The sequence below is a fragment of the Hypomesus nipponensis genome, chromosome 12 (assembly GCF_054491055.1).
Source record: "Hypomesus nipponensis isolate SF chromosome 12, ASM5449105v1, whole genome shotgun sequence".
Lineage (NCBI taxonomy): Eukaryota > Metazoa > Chordata > Actinopteri > Osmeriformes > Osmeridae > Hypomesus > Hypomesus nipponensis.
In genome coordinates this window covers 6,502,862-6,527,285 of record NC_140372.1, presented here as the reverse complement: position 1 = coordinate 6,527,285, position 24,424 = coordinate 6,502,862, and the positions used below count along the sequence as shown (strand labels likewise).

Sequence of the window (24,424 nt, the reverse complement as noted above, 5' to 3'; positions counted from 1 at the left end):
AGCATGTATCATTCCCATTATGTTACTTAAACCTGACAAAATAATGGTTGAATTACACCCTCTTGTACGGTCATGTAATATCCTCGGATTGTCTCTACAACATAGAAATATCACAGTTTTTGATTCATTATGAATAAATTATTCACCCACTCCTTTTTGAAGAATATTTTTGATTCAAAATACATACATTCATAGTTTTTTATTTAACAGTAAAATTATATAACAATCACCAGAAATAATTAAAAATATTTTAAAAATCTAAAAAGATAAGAGACAAATTTGCAGGAAAATTACATGATGTCGCTTTTACTGTCAAACTTTTTGTCATCAACAAGGAAACATTGATATACAAACCCTCATTTTGAACACCTTTTTTTACAAGCCCAAATCATTATATATTAAAAATCCTAAATATTTTTTTCATAAAAAATCCTCAGCAAACTAAGATAAAATTGGGACACATACTGTAGATTCTTCTTCTGGGGCCTGAACCCATTTTCATGCATGTTTTCAATTAAGAATAACACTAATTTAAATTTCTGGACACAATAAATATTTCAATAGCAGACCTGACAGTATGTACATGACTGAACAATTCAGCAGGTAGTTCGAGAGTCTCTGGGTTACCCCTTAGAGTGGCTTTTGACATCTTACCACCATGAAAATAGAATACTGTAGAAGAGACTGACCACAGACTACAGACAATAGGGTTGTTTCTTCAATTGCATTGCAAAATTCAAACAACAATGAGAAAGGAATTCTGTGAAGAAGATAATCTCCTTAAAGGGCTAACGATTTCTGTTCATGTGTTTGAGTTTAGGAGAAACAAACTGGCCCAATGTGCAAACCAAACTCCTGATCCGCCTTGCCAATGTCCATGGGGGCCAAGTCTACAATTGGCAGTCTTGCCGTTGTCTGAGTCCTGTACTCAATTACAGTCTTGGACCCAATACCATTTGGTTCCTGAAAGCACAAGAAAATAAGAAGTTGGAAAAACACATTTTAATGCTTCATTATTATGCCCTTGGTATACAACCAAACATTTCCTGGACACGTGTTCAGTTGAGGAACAGCTACCACTGGCATGCGGAACATACTGTATTGAAACAGTAGGAAGAATATGTAATTCATTCGAATCTTAAAGTCTTTGCTCTACTACAGCCACAGTCAGAGTGGATAACTTACCGAACATCCGTCTTCCAGGACAGTGTATCGGAGGCGGTTGTTACCCTGAGCCCTGATGTCCTGTCCGTTGGCACCCTTGAGGACGAGTGCTTTCTTCAGGTTGCCACTCTTTTCATCTTTGTAGGCCACGCTATTCTTGCAGTGGAAGGTGACATTCTGGACCGACTCTTTGGACAAAAGCCGGATCAGCTTCATTTGAATGGCCACAGTGTTGGGCTCGTCCCCTTTGTTGCCATAGTTGAACTGAAATCATATGTTGGGCAAAGTGAGTTTCAGAAAAAATATTCATAATTTTTGAATTTGTCTTTTGTGTACTCACTCTTGTTCCTCCATTCATGTTAGCTCCAAACCACAAAGGTTTGGTTGGGCTAGGAGTAGATTTCGTCCACCATGTTTTCTGCGGTATGTTTGCAGGGTTGGCTGGGATACAAGTTTCTCCGGTCTCCATGTTACAGAACACCTTAATGGCATCCTTGGCATTCCCTTCGTTGGGATCCACCCAGTAATCACCTAATACCAGAATATCAGATCACAAAAGCATTATGAAATGAAAACGCATCAAACGCCAGTGTCAGTCACTTGACAATCTACACACACTACAAAGACCTACACAGACCTTCAAAAAACCGAATGAAGTCAGACTGTCAAAGCCATTAAAACATGTTAAAGCTACACACCACTGCGTTTTAGAGGATAACACTGTTTGATGTCCTGGCAGGTTTTGGCTGGGTGAGCACGGCTGCCGTCTGGACTGCGCAGGTTCTGCAGATGTCCGCTGAGGGTCTTCAGTGTGGTTTGGACCCCCTTATCTACACGGACCACATCTGAGGCCTTGTTGGGAAGGGCCTCATCCTCATTGAACTCAGGCGGAGGAGGAGGGGCGTCTGCGGCCTTGCCGAACTCTATAGGGGGTGGTGCGCCCCCATCAAAGTCATAGTCGAAGGGGCTCCCGAAAAGGTCATCCACAGCAGCCGTGGGGGGTCCAGGAGACCCAGGAGGACCACGGGGGCCTGGTTCTCCTGGAGGTCCCTTAGGAGAGAAAGAAAAACGTTTAAAATAGGTAAAAGTTTCAAAGATTATTTAACAAAAATGCAAATAATTTATCAGCTGTAGCCAAACTTTTGTATATAACTTGACCATTGAGTTTACACATTTACATTTTATGTTTAGTCATTTAGCAGACGCTCTTATCCAGAGCGACATACAGTAAGTACAGGGACATTTTCCCAGAGGCAAGTAGGGTGAAGTGCCTTGCCCAAGGACACAACGTCATTTTGGCACGGGGGGGAAATTGATCCAGCAACTTTCTGATTACAAGCCCAATCCCCTCACCGCTCAGTCATCTGACTCCCCCCACAACATATTTTCTGGGCCAAAAGATTTGTACCTCTGGTCCAATGTCGCCAGAGGCTCCTCTTGTACCGGGAGAGCCCATAGGCCCGGGATGTCCAATGTATCCTTCCTTTCCTGGGGGGCCGACCACACCAGGGGGGCCCTAAATGTAGCAATTAGAAAATAGATGTAACTTGACTGTACCTTAATAACCACACATTCTGGTCAAGTTTGTTTCTGTGCACTTACTCTCTGCCCAGTCGGTCCAGTGATGCCTTGTGCTCCCACATCCCCTGATTGTCCCTAAATAAACCAAACATCTGAAATTAGCCATCAGCATGCTGTGTTTATCATTGTGTTTATTGTGTGTATTACTGCTCAGAAACAACAATTTCATTATTAGGAAAATTGGAATAGGTTGACAGTGAGTTCACTAGGAGACACCTGGAAAACTAGGATAGTGTGGAGGTGTGTGATTTGCTGTGTGCTTCCTGTATTTTCTACAGGGGGATTGTAGTTTTTGCATTCTATGGTGTGATTGAGAAAGCGCATTTCTGCTTACGGTCGTCCCAGGCAAGCCATGGAGTCCGGTGAAGCCCCTGTGTCCTTTCTGGCCCCTCTCTCCCTGATTGCCACGTGCTCCCTTATCTCCCAGTGGCCCTTGAGGCCCCTAAGAATCACACAAAGGTTTTTTTGTTGTTGTTAATATGCATATGCAAACTTGACTCTACATTACAGCATCAGTTTGTTGTTTAATCAACATAATGTGATAATTACAAGTTTTACAAGTGGAAACACTTAAAGACACAATGAATAAGAGCTAAGTTACCACTCACCAACTTTCCTCGTATTCCTGCTGAGCCAAGAGGGCCAGGGGGTCCCTTAGAACCCTATTGTTAAACAGACAGAATCCAATAAGGGGAAACTATTTCCATCAAGATCATCGTTCTAGCAGACCCAGTGAATAAACAAAATAAATGAGTTGAAAAGAGGACTCACATTGTTTCCTCTCTTGCCGGGGTTTCCAGTGGAGCCGATGGGTCCTGGAGACCCAGTGCCCCCCTGAGCACCAGCAAGACCCTCAGGGCCGGTGTTGCCTCTATCTCCCTACACAGGCAAGACAGTCAGACGAAGGTATGCATGCATCACACAAACACACACAACAATCATATGAATCTTACCCTGGCTCCAACGATGCCATCAGTTCCAGGCGTCCCATCCTCTCCAACCCCTCCCTGCATAGAGAGGCAACCTTACTTGAATCCATCTGTGATACAGACCTACTTATCACTCTTAATTTATATTAGTAAAGTGTGAACTGAGAACTCACCTCAGGACCAGGTTCTCCTTTAGGACCAGTTGGTCCAGGTAAGCCCACCGTACCTGCGGGCCCCTTGCTTCCCTGACCCCCTGGAGTCCCTGCCTTACCTGGAGGACCCTGAGAAGAAGGTACATCTCTAACATTATGCACAGCATTTAATCAATGCCACTGTAAACGAATGAGATGAGATGTCATTATTTGTATTTGAATGCTGAGTGATTGGCAAGTGAGTGATTGGTAAGTTCCACGGGTCTGACTAATACATACAGCTGGACCCGGAAGTCCCAGCATGCCGCGCTCGCCTCGGAGTCCAGGCATGCCCACTAGGCCTCTCTGTCCTGTGATCCCTGCAGGTCCAGGAGGCCCGTCAGGACCCTGTCATAAAACATGATTTATTATTAAATGATATAATTAACATGATTTTAGAATTGGATGTTGCTAACACCAAATGAATTTGTCAAAGTGTTTGATCTAAAGTCAAAAATATATATATATATATTAATAAAATATATAACTGCAGTCTGTAAAGCGTTGTGGAGGTGGGAAAAGCTAAAATCAAAATTCTTACCCCTGGTCCATCCTCTCCAGAGTCTCCTTTATCTCCGGAGCCTCCTGCTGGACCAGGAGCCCCTCTCTCTCCTTGGCTCCCCGGGGGGCCGTTCTCCCCTAGAATCCCTTTAGAACCTGGCTTGCCTGTGGTACCCAGAGGCCCGGGGGCCCCAACTGCACCCTGAGATAAAAACATGTTTTCTCTGAGAAAGAAAGTTGTCCGTCTGCTACTCTGCTGCCTAGCCGAGGTGTCTGAGTCAGTGGAAATGAGATACAGTGCATTTTAACAAGTCAAATTTCTGTAAAATTAACTAGTTTCACTTTTTTTTTCAAACACACAAATGCAGAGCTAGCTATTGTGTTCATTTGGATTTGCAACATTGACAGGAAAACTCACGGCTGATCCAACGGGTCCAACTCCTCCAGCGAGACCAGGGAATCCAGATGGACCCTTTAATGTAGCGTAGATAATACATCAATGCTCAATCAAATACTCAAAGACTCAAAGTATTGTGAGTATGATTGAAAAACCTTTACTCACTGCTGCCCCCTGTGTCCCCCTTCCACCTTTTAGTCCAGTCACACCCACAGGCCCCTGACAAACATCAGCATAGCATTTTGAGTTCAGTATTATAGATTAATATAGCGCTGCAATATGCCCTATTTTGACTAATCTAAAATTTTTATGAATTTTGATTTGCATTTTCACTGCACATTGAAGGATTGAGTTGTCCCACAGAGCTGGACCGTACCTGTGTTCCTGTTTTTCCTGCTATACCCTGAGGTCCAGGAGATCCAGCCTCACCATTCTGGCCTGGTTCACCTGTCTCACCTTTGACCCCAGGCTGGCCATCCACACCCTTAGAGCACACACAAGAAAATAATTTAAACACTTGTTTTGGGATGTATCACCATAGATCATCTCCATGTCACTGTGGTTGAGAATAGGGATACGATAATTCATAATATGAACAAATAACTGCAGTTTCCTCGACTGTATGAACATGAAAATAGTTGTGTGTTTGTTGGAATTAAGTATTTGTTGTGACCACAGATTTCAGCACCAACAAAAGCTTAATTGGTGTTAAAAGTGAAATAGTGGCTACTTACAGGAGGTCCAGGGAATCCAGCAGCACCAGTTGGACCAGGTTCACCACGAGATCCCTAAAACCGAAATAGATAGATCAATTAAAATGCAATCAATGATACTTTATCAGTGCCAAATGTGTATACATGAACGCTCTACTGACAGACATGGCTCTGGATCCTCTTCGTCCAGCTGGTCCTGCAGGGCCAGATTCTCCCTGAAACACACAACATAGAGATCATCATCATCATACTGCATCCACACTTACATCTCTGAATCTCTCAGTTTGTAATGGAACATTTAAACACATCAAGGAATAAACATGTAAACACTAACCCACTCCCAGTGCTCAGATCCCACTCTCTCCATTCCCTGTCCCTGTCTACCTTCTCTCTGTTTCCTAGCTGTCTAAATAAAACAACTAGCCATTAAGACATCTTTTATAAGTTTCTGGTGACACTGAGTGGCTCACCTTTGCACCATTGGGTCCAGCAGGTCCTGTTGGTCCAAGTGAACCGGGAAGTCCCTTTAAATGAAAACAAAAAATACACGATTCACAAGAGATCACTATTAATTGTTCATACTTAAATTACAAAATGTAGACTAGCTGTTTTGGGGCCATGCAAAGAAATTTGAGACAAAAAATGTTTCTGGAGACAAAAGTCTGCTATTTTAAGACGTTCCATTTTTTTCCAACTGAAAAGTTTGACGAACATCTGATGGACCTATGCCATTGTGTCTTACCCGTGCACCATCATTTCCAGCAGTACCCACTGGTCCTGCCTCACCCACTGTCCCCTGCAAACCAACGAGGCATCACAGCATCAGAGTGCTAAATATGAAACAAATATCCCCTACACAATTGCTTTGAAAAAAAAAGTTGTTTGTGTTTAAGTGGTATATTCTACAGTGGATTTCAGTCCCACATACTATGTCTCCCTTTGGCCCAGAGGGGCCAGGAATGCCCCTCTCCCCTGGCATCCCTTGCAGGCCTGGGGGTCCTGGGTCTCCAACAGCACCCGCTGGACCAGCATTGCCCTTTAACATAGGGAGGATGGAGACTCATTTTGTAACCACATCTATTTGTCAGTTTGGTGTATTGTGAAGAAGTCTCTGTCTCTCTTGTACTTGAGACCCTTCTCAACAAAGACAGCATTCCCAATTATATTTTGTTCTTCATTGAATATACTTGGACTAACTGCATACCATGAAGAACCTCAGACTGTTCTTAAGAAAGACAGTGTTCACAATGATACTGTGTTCTTTACTGAACCTACAAGGACTAACTGTATGCCATTAAGTATGTGTGCATATAGTATAAAGTCTGAACACATTCTCCTACAGTGCATACAATAAAGGATGTACCTTTGGACCATCAAGTCCTTGTGTTCCAGGGCCACCTTTAGGCCCCTGTAGTCCATTAGGTCCCACCTCTCCTCTCTCTCCTGGTGTTCCACGTTCACCCTAGGATATAGGATGAATCTGGTTATCAGTCATCTCTCAACTGCTTTCTCTATGTACAGTCCTGGTATATGGTTGGGACTAGGAATGTAAACCGTTACAATCCAAGATCAATGATTTGGACGCCATTGTGGTCAAAGTGAAAACGGCAGTGCCATAAATAACTTACCCTTGGTCCTGTCAGACCTACGACTCCCGCCTCTCCAGCAATACCCTGGACACAACAAAGATTCAATTTTTTCTTATTTTTGTTAAGGTTAACCATTTTGTAGAAACCAAATCGTGTTTATACTCATCCTATTGTATTAAACCCTAGTAAAGCTATGGATTACTTTCCAAAATAGGTGTACCAGATTTGTTTTATATATCTTTAGAAACACAGGACACACAAGATCAGGTATATGATTGAGAAGCATGTGACAGTTCTACAGTGTGTATCATACTGTAGATGTGTGAGACTATAGTGTGTGTGTGTGTGTGATACTGTTATCTTGTGTGTACATCTGCTGCTGTACCTCGTCTCCTGGCTTCCCAGACTCTCCAGGGGGACCTGGGGGTCCTGGTAAACCCTGCAATCAGACAGAACAGAACTCAAGTGTAGTGTTTTTTCTTTTTTACTCACAACTTCCGTCAGCTCTCATTGAAATGTCTCTGATTACTGAGAAGTGTCAATTATTTCAACCACAGAGCACCCAAAATGTATTTGTATTGAAAAGTCTGTAATCTAGTATAATTGTGGAACCCACCTGAAAACCGTTTAGACCTGGAGGTCCTTGTTCTCCTCTCTTCCCTGCTATTCCCTTTAAAAAAATAATTGTGAAAAGATTTGCATTAGCAGCAACTCCATGGCAACCTTAGCTTGTCATTTATTTTCAGAGATGTCAGTGTTCAATTCAGCGCACATATAGTAATGTTGGTAAGTGCAGGTAAAATTCAGTAAAATTCAATTTTATAAATCATAGAACTGGAATTGAATAGGCTTACTGCTGGGCCAGTTGAACCTGCTGCACCTTCTTCACCATCCTTTCCATTAACTCCCTGAAATAGAATAACTTTTTAGTGACTTATATCTTACAGTTTGTAGAATACTTTCTCAATCATTCAGCAGTCTAACAGCAAATCACAAAAGAAAAGATTAGAAAAAGTTTCTTCTGGACCTACCCTTTGACCTGCAGGTCCTGGGGTTCCCACCTCTCCTGCCTTCCCAGGATCTCCCTGAAAATACAAGATTTCGGCATCAACATTGGTCACTGCTCTATTTAATCCAATGCATTTGTAAGTGATATTTGGACAACACAAAACACAACAGTTCAGGTGGTTTAGCAAGCTGCCTTTTTAACACTGATGACTCGAGAGGTACTGACAGTGAAGCCCTTTGGTCCTGGAAGGCCCATTGAACCAGCTAGACCCCTTGATCCACCTGGCCCTGCTGGTCCTGATTTCCCATCCTCTCCAGAACCTCCCTGAAAGGCAGGCCGACAGACACAGACAGGTTTCAGTGTTGGTCTCTACGTGACTGTCTCTCTCTCCTCCTGTGCAACACAGTATGTTGTATTTGTCATGACTCTTTACCATTGGTCCTTGTTTTCCCTCAGCTCCTGTGCTACCGGCAATGCCTGTCAAGCCCTGAATATGAAGTAGAAACAGATTTTTTGTTTTAGGCTTTGGGCTTTGTAGATGAGCGTTCATTTACATTCACATGTATTCATTTAGCAGACGATTTATCCAAAGCGACTTCCAAGAGAGAACTTTACAAAAGTGCATAGGTCAATGATCATGAACAACGAGATAGGCCCAAAAACATTGTCTGTAGCCAAAACCTGAAGCATACATTGTGAAAAGCAAATGGGAAGAAACAAAAGAGGATGTAGTTAAACAAGTTACAATTAAACAACATGAACCTCCAAAAGTGCAAGAGTGTACCTGTAGGAAAGCAAGCAACTATAATATAATTCAAAGCGAGTACAATAAGTTGAATCAGTTACAACTAACCAACAAGAGAAACCAGTCCCTCAATAAGAGTCATTGTTTTCCTGGAGGAAACTAACATCAGGTCCAGCAAATCATTCCAAAGTACCGTTGTACTCCCTATGTAAAGCACACTAACAAGCCATCTGTTATTGAGTTCCGTGTTTTATTTCTTCCAGTTTATCATACACAGTGTGTTTTGGGTCATGTGATAGCATGGTCAAATAAAAGAACATGGCTGTAATCTCACCCTTGCTCCGGGCAAACCAGGCTCTCCGGTGCGCCCAGGGTCACCTTCAAGGCCTTTGGCTCCAAATGAACCGGCCAGTCCTCTTTCACCTTGGGCCCCCTTTAGGAAAATGAATCAGCATCAAAGGGTTGGTAACCCACTGAAGACTAAGAATTCATGATGCAGTGTCTGATTGATGTCAATCAATTTGAATACATTCTAATTCAAAAGGTAACCAAAATTGCATTTGGGATTAAGCAAACATAATTTAAAATAATCCAGCGAACCTTTTGACCAGGCAGTCCATCTCCACCGGGGAAGCCCCTGTTTCCTGGAGCACCCTGAAAATGAAATGAATAACATGTAAGTTGTACAATAAAAAAATATACAATATTTTAGACACTATTTGTTCAATACTCATTGAAAAACTCATTGAGAAGAGAAACAATAATGTTCAGACACTCACCATTTCACCAGTAGGTCCGGGGGGGCCGATGGCCCCGCTGTCCCCCCTCGGTCCCCTCTTTCCCTCGTCCCCCATTGGCCCTATTGTACCGTGGAGACCCGGTGAACCCTGTGGGGGCGTTCAGTTTGAAAAAATGAATTTATCCACATCTATTAAAACATCCATCTATCAATTCACACCGCCATCTATCCATTGTCCATGCATCTCTCTATTTTCCATCGATCCATCGTTCATTCATACATATATCCTTCACTGCATCCCTCCATCCATCAATCTCTCCATTTATCCATCTATCCACACACAGGGACCCATTGAGGACACAGCACTAAAGGCCACTAATGCAAATAGGCATATCTTACTATCTCTCCTTTGAGTCCAGCTTCTCCTTTGAAGCCCTCCACACCAGGATCTCCCTGTAGGGGGAAACCACAGTGATTCACAGTTGTTTTTCACCCACAAAGAAAGATGAACAACCCAGGTCGGTCAAATTGAACTCTCACCAGTTGTCCCTTCGGCCCGTCTAGGCCTGTGGTACCTTGAGGTCCAGGTGTTCCTGCTGGGCCAAGCAGTCCGACTGGGCCCAGAACTCCTGGCATTCCCTAAAATAGATAAAAAGTTAGGCTCTCCTAGTAAGATCACCATGTACATGGTAATATTTACGTTCTCCTTACATGACACAAACCATGTACATGGTAATATTTACGTTCTCCTTACATGACACAATTGTCTCATCGGTCCTTTCTGCTCCCAGATACACGTGTTTTTCGCACATTAGTGCTTTAATAAAAATTGTTATATGATCCTACAATTTTATTTAAAACAAATATGTATATATAATAATAATCTGTCTATCAATAAAATAATAATAATGACCAATCAGTCATGATTCCTATCTACTAGTCTAATACTGGTGCACAACATAGCACAGAGTCTATCATGTTCTCAAATGCAATCCAACACTTTGGTGAATCTTATGAATGAAACTATTTAGTATAGGGAGAGACTTGTCATCCTGATGTTGCTGTTGCCTGCTGTTTTTCCCATTTGTGATGGGCAGAATACAGATGTTTTTAAAATGAAAAGTAGAAACACAGAATAAAACATATGACATGTTAATACCGTTGAGCCCCTGCTTCCTGGAGCTCCATCTGTTCCTGAAGGACCCTGGATGGATTAGAAAATAAAATCTGTCAGCTAGTCTGTGTGCATGTAGCAAATAAGCATAATGAGTTTGTAAACTGTATGTTTGCAATTATCTTAGCTGACTAGCAACACACTTGAATTCCTGTGGGTCCAGGAAGTCCCACGCGTCCAGGATCCCCTCGTTGCCCCTGGGGGCCCTCAGTTCCCCGGACCCCCGTCGGTCCCGCCTCACCCTGGACAAAACAGATATTTGACATGCTGTATCTGGCATTTAAAAGAGTCCTGTAGTACTTCAGCAACAAATCAAATATCAGGGTCTCTTTGTTCAAGACAGTTTTTGTTGACAAAGGTGGTGTACTCACCTTCATGCCAGGACTACCTGGATAACCTGGAGCACCATTGATTCCCACTGAACCCTGAGATTAGAAGTGCATATTACAGTAAGTATGTGTGATCTCACTTAAATTCTTCAAAAATATATGAACATGCTGCCTATTCGTGTAGCATATGTGTCCCTTTGTTTACAGTAAAGTAGAAATGTACTCTGACCTCTTTTCAAAGTTAATGTGTTAAGTCAAGTCTGTACTCAGCCTTCCTTGGGTTTGGTTTAAACTCTCACCATGGGACCTGGTTTACCAATATGACCAGGAAGACCACGTTTTCCCTGTAAGTAGAGAAAGGACAGAGCGATTGAGGCAGGATTTCATCATGCATATTCTATTCTAACTCTTGTCAAACTTGTCTGTTTCTCATCAGCTTTCACTCACCACTGCTCCACCAGGACCACTTCTGCCTCTCTCTCCTGGCATGCCCATGGGACCCTAAAATATTTATAGTGGGTCTATTAAAACAGCATTTCTTTGGAAACGTTTTCATGTTTACAAATTCAATCATTATGCAACCATTGTGTAACCTACCGGTGGGCCCAAAGGCCCCATTCCCCCAGGGACACCCGATACGCCCTGTAAAAAACATACTTTTACTTGTCAAACTTTCATTCGTAAACAAAAAAAAATTAAAGCACACAACCGAGATGTAATTGAGTATATTCCTAAACCATATGACTTAAAATTGTGTCTACCTTTAATCCAACCGCTCCTGTTTCTCCTCTGGATCCCCCAAGGCCAGCATGACCCTGTCATTGAGAAACACATATCATATGTAGTAATATACCACCGTTGTTGTTGCCTACGCCACTCCTACGCCACTACGACCGAACACCACCCGTGGTATATTCCTCAACAACCCCACTCGCACTCGTACTATATTGCTTTAGTAGTAGTAGTAGCAGTAGGTCTGATTTGTCCTTCAACCATATAAAGCTAGTACAGTACACAAGTATTTTGAATAGGTCCGATTAAACATCATACAATAAAATTAAAATTATTACTTTTTCATAGCTCCTAAAACAAGACTTTGTAGAAAGTCCTAGATTGACTGAAGTAATAAAAAACTGACCCACCTAACCTTGTGCAAATCCACAACAAAAAATGATCTCACCTTGTGACCCTTCATTCCTGGATGACCGGGTAGGCCAGGGAAACCTCTCGAACCCTGAAATGTGTTTGATTCAGCATTGTGATACCCTTCTCAGTAGCACATTTAGCAAAATGTTTATGTGCTAACTATTCAACATGTCTTTACTTGCATTTATGAAAGGTACAGTATGAAAACAGTCATTCATTGCTATGTCAGAGTTTGGTCTTGTTTGGATTTGTGTTTCTACCTGAGACCCAGCGAATCCCTGTTCTCCAGTGTTTCCTGGCGCGCCTGGCGCACCCTGATAAAGAAACATGACACATAATTCATTTCATCTTACCTCACAGGTGAATCATCTATAAAATGCTTTGGGCTAGTTACTTCAAGCAGGAACCAAACCATAACCTAAAATTCCCCCAGCCACAGAGTTTGTCTGGTGAATTTATTGGGTAGTGCACTTACATCAGGTCCTGGTTTTCCTGGTGGACCTTCAGGTCCTCTATGACCATAGGAGCCCTATGGAAATACATCACTTTTTATCACAAGCTAAATCACTACTCTACAGCAAAACATGTTATACAATTAATCTCATTTGCAGAAACCATGTGGTCGGTGCAATCACATATATACTCAATTGCAAAAATATCAGATTTTCTCCCCAAATGACCTTAATCATTAGGGATGCCATCTGAAATCTGTCACTGCATAATTATGTTGTGTCAGACAAGAATATTGATGTAGATGCTGAAAAGATGGATGTAAAATAAAGAAGAAATACAAAAAGCTGAAGGATTTCAAATGGTATTTTGATCCAGGTCTACTGACCATCGGTCCTGGTTCTCCTGCCTCCCCTGGGATTCCCTGCGCTCCAGAAGGACCCTGAAGAAATTGGAAAAGTATATTAAATCCTACAAAACTTTTATTTGACTCTGATTTAAAATGTGTTCGGCCCATCGTAGACATACGGGTGGTCCGGTCGACCCCGGATGCCCCCTTGGCCCTGCTTCACCCTATAGAAACAGAGTAAGAACAGATAGATAAGATACACACTGCCTACTGCAGGTACACATTTATTTTACATACGGCCACAATCTGAACAGATTCAGAAACACTCACTCTTGTTCCAGACACCATCCCAGCCAGTCCTGATTTCTCATGGAAGCCAGCAGCCATTTGAGAGACCAACTGACTCTGAGTGATAAAAAAGGAAAAAACACATTTTCAGTCCAATGTGTTTTTTTGTTTGTTTATACGTCTACGTTTCTTTTTTTTTACATCTACTCGTCTTTTTCTAGGCTGGTGACATAACAGACATTAAGATACATTTCTTTATTATCTCCCTGATATCAATAATGTATGCGCATATTCATTAAAGTGATTTAAAACTAAAAGTGCAGATAAACCCTTGTTTAGGGCGCTGTCAGTGCTCGATGGACAGGGTTTCTCAAACACAACTGTGCTCCTGTTTCTATGGACTAGAGTCCAGATGCAGGCTGCAGGGGCTGGGGTCAACAGACTCACTCACCCCAGGAAGTGAGGGCTGGCTGGAGGGTCCTGGTTCTCCAGGGTTCCCTGGAACCCCAGGTTCCCCATCAAAGCCAGGTGGTCCAGGAACACCCTGCACACAAGGAAATATGTATAAGAAATATATACAGCTTATCAATACTCAGACCCAGATGGGTATATGGATGAGTATATAATACATAAGGGTCAGGATTTAGCTGTCTGTAGTACATTTTTATAATTGTAAAGTGATGTAAAGTCAGTTTTTTGGACGTACACGTCTGCCTTTGAATCCCCGGTGTCCAGTGGTCCCCTGGGACCCTGGGGGACCCTGAATACACAGTAGAGACAGGTCATCACAAGTGGAGAAAACAACGTTGTAGTACATATATAGTATTAATTTATATATTTTTTCACCTTTATTTAAGAATACTTTTGGGAATTTTGAGAAACGGGTGCAACATGATTAAAGAAGTTTGAATTTATCTCAAACCTAAAACTTTTTATCACAAAATCAAGAAAAACACATGATTCATGTAGTTTGACTTTTCAGAACATAAGTGTGGATCCTGTTGATTTTAATTAAAGCAATGGCACCATCTAGTGTTGCCAAGTAAACATGATTTACACAGATCTCACTATGTCAGAAAAATAAAACAATTATGAAATGTATTCCCTACCATAGGTCCAGGTCGACCCACAATTCCAACAACCTGGAGAAAAATACATGAAGGTATGAATCAACAACAAATTATATGGAGACTTGTCTCTATGGTCAAAGCCAAATTGATCCAAAAAATGTTATGGTACAAGGGCTATGATCAACCCAGGCACGCCTCTTTTAAATATACAAATATTACATTATTTCATGAAATCCAGCAACAAACGCACATTTTCCATGCAATCTGGAATAGACACTTACGTGAGGAATGTCACCTGGTTCACCCTTTTGGCCCTGCAAATGTAAATGTCTCAATTACAGCCAGAAACAAACTGAAATTGAATTTCAGTGATGTTTAATTTTTTTTGGATAGGAGCACTTTAGGGATTCAAAAATATTTAGTCTGTGGTGTTCTTTGGATGGGGGGTCCATGTGAAATAAAAATACAAGGCACTCTTTAAAACACCTTTACTGTCATGGCTTGGTCAACTCTGACATGTTTTGGCATCAAGCCTTCTTGTATTTTTAACAACTGATGTTTAATGCCATGAGAGGTATAAAAGACAAAAGCTTAATATGCCTCATACTTTGAATTATGTCTTACCTTTAAAGCCATTAGTTCTGGGGAGAGATTCAAAAGAAAATAATGTATTAATCAAGTTTCTCGATTTCTACTGTCACATATTTTGACCACAAACCACAACCATGAATAATGTAATTCAACAATGTGGTATAAATAGCACCTCCCACTACAGTATGGCGTGATTTGCGGGTAATGCAATGGAGGCATCTGTCTCCTTTTTCTAATATCAGTGCAACAATGTAATACTTAGGAAATCTCTAAGAGGGAGGGGGTTTAGAATGTCAATGTAAAACCAACCAATAGAGCCACACCTCAACTACACCACAGTTGTAAAAGCAACAACTCACGTATGATCCTCTTAGCGCTGGCGAAGGTGTCACACAGTGGGCAGCACTGACCCTCTGGGATGACCACTCTCTCACAGTTCACCACCGGCTCACACTGCACCTCGTCACAGATGACCACGCCTCCGTCACACACGCACATACGACAGGGCTCAGGCCTCCAGATCTCATTGTGTGCGTAGGCCTGACCGTTGTCTGTGCAATGTTCCAATCTCTGCACCTCTTCGGAGACAAGGAGCGAGAATGAGTTTCAGTCATGATACGGAATTGATTGCATTCATAGGTACAGCAGGGCAGTCACACTGACCCTGAAGTTATCATTGTACAGATCAACCACACTGACACACCCAGATACAAACATGGGTCTGGTTAACAAGATTGGGTGAGCAGTCGCTCCTTTGGTTTTCCCCTCGACCATTTTGTATGAGGAGCTAAAAGCCATCAACTGTCCATAGAAACGAGAGCAACACAGAATCCCCAGGCAGGTTGGAGAAGAGATTTATAGTAATTTGATCTGAGAGTATAATAGGGTTGGGGTCAACTGTATGCTCAATTAAATCAGAAATTCATCTGAAATATGAGTTCCAAAACCCCAGATAACACAATGATCAGTACTTTTGCATGAAACGTCAATAAGAGAACGTTCTGCCTGTTCAGAAGGTGATGATGTGGACACACCTGGTTGTACTCCTGTGGCGGCCTGAGAGCAGACAGGACAACACTCTCCCTCAGGTGTGACTGTTGTCTCACAGTCTGTCAGGTCTTCACACTGGACCTCTTCACAGACCACAGTCCCGGCCTCACAAACACAGATCTTACAGGGCTCTGGGCTCCATATCTCATTGTTGGAGTAGACATGGCCATTTTCTGTACAGATGTCTTCGTCCCCTGTAGAGCAAGCATGCACCACTTATATTAAAGAGTCAATTAAAGATTTAAAATGTTTGAAATTGCCCAACATGTGGACCACAGTTGATTCATCAACAACCTTCTGGATCTTTTTGTTATAAATGTACAGTGGTCTAGATGATTTGCAAAGTAACGTTTTAAGATGTTTGTATTTATAAGTTGTATACATTTTAATGTTTCATTACTAATTAAAGTACAGTATTGTATGTGGTTTTCAAAAATTATTTTGTAAAAATAATATAAATCAAAACTGGACCATACTGACTGCAATACTGGTTTTATTGAATGAGCAGGTCAAATTTGTGCACAGTTCACACCTTTCTCATCTGTGCCAGGTGCTGAGGTCGAGGCTGCCTGAGAGCAGACAGGACAACACTCTCCCTCAGGTGTCACTGTTGTCTCACAGTCTGTCAGGTCTTCACACTGGACCTCTTCACAGACCACAGTCCCGGCCTCACAAACACAGATCTTACAGGGCTCTGGGCTCCATATCTCATTGTTGGAGTAGACATGGCCTTTTTCTGTACAGCTATCTTTGTCCCCTATCAAGCACACAACAGAGGAACATTAATTTCATCAGGATGGGTATCCCCATCACAATACTCACGTCCTAACGAGGTATTTGGTTGTGTACACTGGGACGTCATGATGGTACTTTCACTTACTTCCCAGTAGAGGGCGCTCATACAGGACAAACCGTGTCACAGAATGACTTGCATGAGTACTTGTAACTGATGAGATGACAAAATACCCTTGTCTTACTTAATGAAGGATTTCAGTTCTACTAATAATGCTTTTATAATTTGAAGTTCTTTCAATTTAAATAGTTTTGTCACATTGTGTGAGCTCTTCTGACATTGGTAAAAAAAAAAAAAACTGACAAGAAAAAAACTTTACAAAAAAACATTTGGGTCAAGAAAATGTGACCAGTGATTACAGTCTCTCCCTTTGCTCAGCCAGCAGAGAAATCTTTAGATCTGATCTTATTTTTCCAAATGTGACTTAAAACTAGCTGCTGCTTTATAAACCTCCTGACCTAGCTTTGTTGACTTCACATTAAGAAAAATAATATGTCGGGCACAAGCCCCACCTGCAACATAAACCCAGATCAAATCTGAATCCATTTGATATGATAGATTTAGCAAGGCTCTAAGCACTAATTATGTGGGAGAGCCTCTCCTCAAGAGAGTAGTCCATTTTTAAAAGCAGGAGTTATTTCAAGGGAAACCACAGAGGTTGTATTATATGTTGGGCTTCTGGAGAGCCTATGCCTTTCTGTTCTGTTCAGAGGCAGAAGGGCCACACCCAGTAAACACCAGTGCTGTAAAATCTAAACGTTTCAACGTGTGTCATAACTTTTATTTAACACTCTAAAAATGAGCAAAAAGTGTAATAATTGAATCAGTTACGTATCTTTGTACATTATCCTGACTTTGTTAGACGTAAATGATTTGTTCCTGGGTATTATCTGACATCTTATCCTTTTTGTATTGTTTTCAGTTGCCTTGTTTTTAAAAGGTATAGGATCTAATCCAATTTATAGCATCCATCCTGTAGATTGGCTGGAAGTTTCAAACCTCTTGTCAGATGAGTGATTTTTCCTACGTCATTTTCACGTCACACCTGTTGTAACTACTGATAGGAACATGACATCCCTGTCTGTCATGCACTCCTTCTTGTCTGTCTATCTCTCTCATTTAACTCCACCTACAACTGACCATGACATAAAACAAGCCACGTGGATTCCATAGATTCAGCTGTTCGGCCTTAACTATCTCCAACATGAAGAATATACTTGGTATCTACCGTGGTTAGATTACAGGTCCTAAACATTTCTGTGCTGCTGTCTCTCTCATTTATGACCCATCCTTCCAAATGAAGTAAGAAAATGGATTGTACTTCAGAGGGCAAACAATGCTTAAAGCTTTGAAATTTTTGCAAATCTTCCATCAATGGGAGTTGCTTTTTCAGTTACAGTAAACCTTGTAAGGTGTTGGATGGTATTAAGATGGAATTAAGATTTGTCATGTCAGGTGACACACCAGTAAACCACATTCTTCCCTGCGCAGCAGAAATGTTGAAATCCTCGTACAGTTATGTGTAGAGATGGGTATAGTATGAAGCATATTCTCATATCCAGCATTATCTCACTGGGTGTGTCTTGTCTTTGGCACGAAGTCTGACCAAAATCACTGGCCTGTTTTAGTCTGTCCCCACCAGGAGCCCACATCATTATAACCATGGCCTTCAAAAACCCTTCATTCTGCCTCTGCCTTGTACCAAAATAACCCAGCCAGACCTGCACACATTGAGACTTTAGCACAGAATTTGAGTGTATTTTTGATTGAGACTTCTACATTCTTCTTTGTGGTGAGAATGTTCTGAAAATCAGATCCACTGACAAAAATCCAGTGTCAGTTATTCCCACCTTGGCTATTGGTATTGGTTTTCCTTTAAACAATCAATGTAATCAGGAACTGATCTGTTTGAGACATTTCAGATTAAAGGGTATTATAGAGTAATACTATTTTGTTTTTAGCTGTCTATTTTACAAGGAACGTTGAATCAGTTATCAATTCAAATAAGTGCCAAAAAAATGCTTAATCTATTGACATTTTATTGGTCAGCCAGCGTTCAACACCTGTGTTGTCCTTTGACTTCCTTCAACAATAAATATGGTTTGGGTTAGTCTATTTGGGTGTGATGTTTGATTCAGGGTCAGACACCATGATGGCCACTGTGGTTTCGATGTTGGGTGGCAGGGCAGTGTGGAAGTTGGACTATATCTGCTGTGGGTGGGGGAAATGAGTGTACAATACTCTGAACATTAGACATAAACATACATCATATATAGTCATATTTAAATACAGCATGAAGCACCCTGAAAGTTACGAATTATACTAAGATATTGTGTGGTATTGTGTATGCTCAAAAGAAGAGGATTAGGTATATAGAAACTGTCTTCACTTAATATACAGTCCTATATGTTTTCAAGCAAACAATGACCATCACGACATTAAAGACACAGATATTCAGTGTTTTAGGGATGCTGTGTTTTAGGGATTTAGGGATGCAAATGATCACAATGATTGCAAAATATTACAGTCATGAAGTAAAAAAAAAACAAGCTCTCACTGATATTGGTGATCTGAGCAACTATGCCAACCTAAACTCTCTCTCTCTCTCTCTCTCTCTTCACACCACAACAACAAGTACTGTAGACTGAGAGTTCAGCCTACAGTCATTACAAAATTCAGCCGCACCTTGCCTCACATTGTCACATTCAGAGATTGAGTATTTTGAAAACAGTAATTACTTTTACATTTACTCACCGAGCTTTACATTCTGAGTGGTCACTGAAAACACTTGGGCCAAGGATATTGCCACACATAGAATAATCCTGGAGCGCCCGGAGGTGTCCATGTCTGTATGGGAAACACGCACCTTCTCCACACAGAGACGCAGAGGGGCAGGACAAGAGGATGAAGAAGTTATACCATTCAGAATAACATCCAAGCATTCCTGTGAAGGCAGAATGACTGCCTGAACTGAATAGGATATAACAAACTAGCTCTCACTCTCTCTCTCTCTTTCTCTCTCTCTCTCTCTCTTTCTCTCTCTCTCTCTCTCTCTCTCTCTCTCTATCTCTCTCTCTCTCTCTCTCTCTCTCTCTCTCTCTCTCTCTCTCTCTCTCTATCTCTCTCTCTCTCTCTCTCTCTCTCTCTCTCTCTCTCTCTCTCTCTCTCTTTCGCTCTCTCTCGCTCTCTCTCTCATGCCCCACTCTCCCTCTCTCCATGCTTTGACTCAACCTATCATTTGGCCTGCTTTTCTCCTCTTTTTTTGGTCTCCAGACAGTTGTCCCCCAGTGAGGGATGCCCTCTGTGAAGATGAAAAAGATTCAGGAACAAAATACAGTATGTCATTACAAACAGTTGTGGATACAACCATTAAAACGAGGACTTACTCAGGCAAGATTAAAACATACTTTTCAACTCCTACTTTACTAGAGGAGAAATACAGTGTTTGTTTACATATATTTTACCTATATCTTCAGCATGTCTTTGCTGATTGCTATTCCGGACTGGACTGTTTACTGAAGTCACATGCATCTCCATTTAATTTGTTTTCCAGCTTTACTCTGGTGGGCCAGTTTGTGGGACACCAGATTTGTTTTGCTTACTTTCGAACAAAGCACAAAACCCTGCAAGTAAAGGACAGAAGATGAACGTGACACTACCATCTCCTCCATCACTGTCTGCTGGTCCACCTGTGATTCTCGTGTTGACAACAGAGAGCAGCTGTGAGGTTATCAGAGTTGTGTGGCCTGTTTTAGAGGCGTTAAAAGACCAGATGATTTACCGTCAAGGGAAACTGGGACCATCGGGTCAGTTTGAAATGCAAAGCTCCCTCTAAACACACAGTCATACACATTTCTGTCATCTGTACAAATAGAAATATGTTCAAAAAAGCTATACTGAGTAAAAAAGAGTACATGTACTGTATGTGACACAAATGTGTTTTGAATTTATATCTGATCGTCTTCACTGATATTGGTTAGATGAATCGTATTTGAATTTGTTTTAAGATTTAGAGTTGAGGCATGTGTTATCTTTTTCCATTTGTACTAATGGTAAACATTATGCAATTGCATTTTAGCTAAATGTTATCTTATCTTTATAATACTTATCTGGTAATTTACTGTACCTGAAGAGACTGCCCAATGTAACAAAAAAACTAGTGTGGAAAAACCATAGAAAGCATTTCTTTGCCAACTTCCCACAGTTTTTACCGTAATTCAGTTAAAACTGTAATTAAAGAGCTGAATTACATGGACAGAACAAAATTATAGCCTATTCTGTATTTAGTGTTTTTTTGTCCACAAATGTGTGGCCTATGCAGGAAAGTACTTTTTTTACAATTGAGGTTTGCAACTCTTTCAACTTGTAAAAATATGTCAAATGCTATATTAGCAGACCTTGAAAGACCTTAAAATAAGGAATTCAGTCCTGTTGTTTATAATCCGATACTTATAAATAATTCATTTAATAGAAATAATATAAGCCCTGGACTTTCCAAATACTAGACAGACCGAATCCCCCCTAATGACTCTAAAAATACAACCTGGCTTTGTGTCTTCATGTCACGAAGAACAGATGTTTACGGACTGTACACAACACATGGATTTCTAATTTGTAAACTTTATCCAATATATTCTGCCTGGAGATTAGCTGAAGTGGGGCCCTGAGATTTCCAAGGGACATAGAACACACTTAACATACAGTGGTGCTGCCTTGAATATACAGTATACTGTAAATCTCTCCAATGACCTTCAGCCTGCCTGGTAGGCACTGTGTATTGGGTCGTGGGCCATCCTTTCCGTCTACATCAGTTTCTACTCGAACACAGCAGAAGTACACTATGACTTGGACCGCAAGCATCAATGAGCACATTGGTCACCTGACTGGAAGATCCAGGGCAGTGGGTGACTATCAAGTTCACATAACAGCTTGTACCATATCCCCTTACAGTGTCTTTCTATTATTCAAGAGCTTCAATCCACAAGCCACACCATTCCTGCAGGGAGGACACCTGTCTCGTACTCAGTATGAGTCCACCAAAGGAAAGAAAACATGGGCCTTTTAGCTGCAAACTCAACTATACCAAATTCAACACCAAATACTTAACAACAAGCCAAAGTATTTGATTTCGTCATGCTTTCCTAGCAGTGAGACTCTTTTTGCGGATACTAGAATGTTTGCAGCGGCAACAAAGAACTTTGTGAAGCAGGTTGGGGACACAGGGCGTCTGATCCCCGTGCCCAGCTTGAGCGAGGCTGACCGCTACCAGCCCCTTAGCCTGGTCACAAGGAAGAGGAAGAGGCATTTTTGGAAGAAAACAAAATATGCCTCAACCCCATTCTCACTAAAAGACATCCTGGTGGGTGAGAAGGAGATCACAGCAGGTACATAACATTGCATGAAGGGAATTTCATTTAATCTAAAGTGAGACAAAATGATTGCATGTAGTCAATTATAACTTAATGTAAGATTGATAAGGGCCACAACAAATGCTGTATTGTGTACACTGTATTTGACTGGTTGTCCTAATCTGTGTAACCATATAGGTGTGTCATCCTACCAACTCCTCAACTATGAGGACAAGTCAGACGTATCCTTAAACGGCAGACTTGGAAACCACCTGATGAATGATGTTGGATTCAACATCAGTGGGTCGGATTCTGTGGCAGTCAAAGCCTCCTTTGGGATTGTCACCAAGCATGAAGTGGAGGTGCCAACTTTACTCAGGGAACTCACCTCCAGGTACACAACAGACTGGAAAACTCTGTTTCATTCAAGTGTTGATCCAGTTGGAAGTCATTGCCAAAAGGCATTTGTGTAGACAAGAGGTACTGTTTACACATGGGCCTACTCATAAATAATGATATGCATCTAGTGTGACTTATGTGTTCTGGCTTTTCCTCCATCCCACCATCCTCAGGAAGGTGGATCTGGATCACTGCCTCGTTCGTCAGTCTAAGGAAAGTGGGCGGAGTGTTCTCTGTGTTGTCATGGAAAGTATACGCACCACACGCCAGTGTTCTCTCACCGTTCATGCAGGCATGCGAGGGACTACTATGAGGGTAAACACACACACACACACACTGACACCTGAGATGTGTGTTAGTCAGGGTTAAGTTAAGCGTTGAATGGTTGATCACCTGCTGTCTCACCTACTGCTGTACAACAGTTTCAGATCGACGACGGTCGGAACCCCAAAGGGCGAGACAAGGCCATAGTTATTCCAGCTCACACCACCATAGCATTCAGCATATTTGAGCTTTATGTTCGAATCGATGGCCGACTAGGTAAGTTGCACATTAAGGGTTATGTTCATACAGTCACACTGTGTCAAAAAACTCACCATTCTCTCTCTCTCTTTATTTCTCTCTCTCTCTCTTTCTCTCTCTCTCTCTCTCTCTCTCTCTCTCTCTCTCTCTCTCTCTCTCTCAAACACACATGCCTTCTACACAACGTTAACAGACATATGTGTGGCCCCGGATTCAATGGGTGGATTTGAAAAGGAGCAGATGAGAGAACAGCTGGGAGGCTTTATTGGTCGCTTCTCTATGGGACGCCTACGAAGGTTCTTATCTGGAATTGTCTACGGCAACCCCTTCAGAGCAGGTGGGACACATCTAACTTCCTGGCTCCCCCTCGCATTTTAATATCAGAACTACGACTAATCAAAAATATCTGACGAAGCTTTGTTGAGAAACTGACTTCTCACTTACTGCACAGTATGGGTCAAAAGACAATTTGGAAAAGTATAAGGTTCTAATCTGCACAATCAGTTTAAACTGAGATTTCTCCCATTTTAATCCCCATAACCCCCTCTTTTGCTGTCTTTTTCCTCTTTTTTCAGATGACCGGACATTCGAGGAGCTTACCCAATCAGACACCTACATGGATGACGTGGTGACTGACTACTATGAGAAAGCAGCCAGCATGACAGACCTGTCTAGCACCTACCTGAGGGAGGGCTCGCACACCCGTGTCAACCTCCTCAACCATAACATCCCGAAAGGTCCCTGCTCTCTCTGCGGCATGGGTCACCAGCGGAGGGAGACAGTCTACGGCTGTCTGGAGTGCTCCACCGGCGGGCAGAAGTACGTCCGGCTCCACGTGGTGCCCTGCTTTGACCTCTGGCACAAAACGCTGAGGTGAAGAGGTCTGGGAAGATCCTTCAGTTCGTCCCTCAGTCCCCTAGTCTCTGTCCTTCATCCACCCTGCGGCAGAGATGAAGGACATCTGCCGGTGGTTGAGGGACCACAGCCCCTTGGGATCCTGTCAGATTGACTGAACACTTGTGTTTAGCATCAGAAGCTTATTTCTGCCGGCTTTAGACTGTCTTTTGGAGGCGGATTTGAGGAATTTGTTACATCTTTGTGATATGAAATCGGTTGAATTATGTAGTGTATTGGACTTTAAATAAAAAATACAAATATTGGTTTGTCCCACAATTTAGCACAGGGTGTGAAACATAAGTATGGTAGGAGTCAAAGCCTGAAATATAACTGTTTGTGTTGGTAGCTGACCTGAACAACAGTGCTCTCTATGTCCAGTAGATAGGATGAGTGGGCTGACATGGGAAGTCAAGTAACAGACCAAACTTTCTGTCTGGACTGTATGCAATTCACAAATTCA

General features: G+C 41.9%; 2 protein-coding genes across 2 annotated transcripts; one reads left to right on the top strand and one right to left on the bottom strand.

Moving 5' to 3' along the window:
* Window positions 1–278: 278 nt before the first annotated feature.
* On the bottom strand, window positions 279–19,737 carry col5a2b (collagen, type V, alpha 2b). The gene is made up of 56 exons (XM_084667715.1): window positions 19,553–19,737; window positions 16,538–16,762; window positions 15,990–16,199; window positions 15,315–15,533; window positions 14,989–15,005; window positions 14,646–14,678; window positions 14,404–14,436; window positions 14,001–14,054; window positions 13,746–13,838; window positions 13,337–13,411; window positions 13,186–13,230; window positions 13,046–13,099; window positions 12,683–12,736; window positions 12,468–12,521; window positions 12,242–12,295; window positions 11,823–11,876; window positions 11,659–11,703; window positions 11,509–11,562; window positions 11,361–11,405; window positions 11,104–11,157; window positions 10,876–10,974; window positions 10,718–10,762; window positions 10,099–10,197; window positions 9,958–10,011; window positions 9,599–9,706; window positions 9,420–9,473; window positions 9,154–9,252; window positions 8,508–8,561; window positions 8,300–8,398; window positions 8,097–8,150; window positions 7,920–7,973; window positions 7,682–7,735; window positions 7,451–7,504; window positions 7,105–7,149; window positions 6,840–6,938; window positions 6,405–6,512; window positions 6,219–6,272; window positions 5,947–6,000; window positions 5,638–5,691; window positions 5,498–5,551; window positions 5,140–5,247; window positions 4,929–4,982; window positions 4,785–4,838; window positions 4,407–4,568; window positions 4,106–4,213; window positions 3,848–3,955; window positions 3,699–3,752; window positions 3,517–3,624; window positions 3,354–3,407; window positions 3,080–3,187; window positions 2,767–2,820; window positions 2,573–2,680; window positions 1,863–2,214; window positions 1,505–1,695; window positions 1,186–1,428; window positions 279–963 (listed from the first exon to the last, which is right to left on the bottom strand). The coding sequence occupies exons 1-56, from the start codon at window positions 19,641–19,643 to the stop codon at window positions 817–819; spliced, it is 4,971 nt and encodes a 1,656-aa protein (XP_084523841.1). The 5' UTR covers window positions 19,644–19,737; the 3' UTR covers window positions 279–816.
* A 2,026-nt stretch (window positions 19,738–21,763) lies between these two features.
* pjvk (pejvakin) lies at window positions 21,764–24,227 on the top strand. The gene is made up of 6 exons (XM_084668250.1): window positions 21,764–22,182; window positions 22,345–22,540; window positions 22,719–22,860; window positions 22,968–23,085; window positions 23,261–23,404; window positions 23,643–24,227. Exons 1-6 carry the CDS (start codon window positions 21,972–21,974, stop codon window positions 23,942–23,944), a joined length of 1,113 nt encoding a protein of 370 aa, XP_084524376.1. The 5' UTR covers window positions 21,764–21,971; the 3' UTR covers window positions 23,945–24,227.
* Window positions 24,228–24,424: the final 197 nt, after the last annotated feature.

Excerpts from the sequence above, each read along its gene's own strand:
- col5a2b (XM_084667715.1), bottom strand. The coding sequence starts at position 19,643 with ATGGACACCTCCGGGCGCTCCAGGATTATTCTATGTGTGGCAATATCC. Across the intron at positions 7,150-7,450 it reads CTGGGAAGCCAGGAGACGAG|GGTATTGCTGGAGAGGCGGG; the intron begins GTACAGCAGCAG and ends TGTTGTGTCCAG. Across the intron at positions 6,513-6,839 it reads AAGGACTTGATGGTCCAAAG|GGCAATGCTGGTCCAGCGGG; the intron begins GTACATCCTTTA and ends CCTATGTTAAAG.
- pjvk (XM_084668250.1), top strand. The coding sequence starts at position 21,972 with ATGTTTGCAGCGGCAACAAAGAACTTTGTGAAGCAGGTTGGGGACACA. Across the intron at positions 22,541-22,718 it reads CTCAGGGAACTCACCTCCAG|GAAGGTGGATCTGGATCACT; the intron begins GTACACAACAGA and ends CACCATCCTCAG. Across the intron at positions 23,405-23,642 it reads CGGCAACCCCTTCAGAGCAG|ATGACCGGACATTCGAGGAG; the intron begins GTGGGACACATC and ends CTCTTTTTTCAG.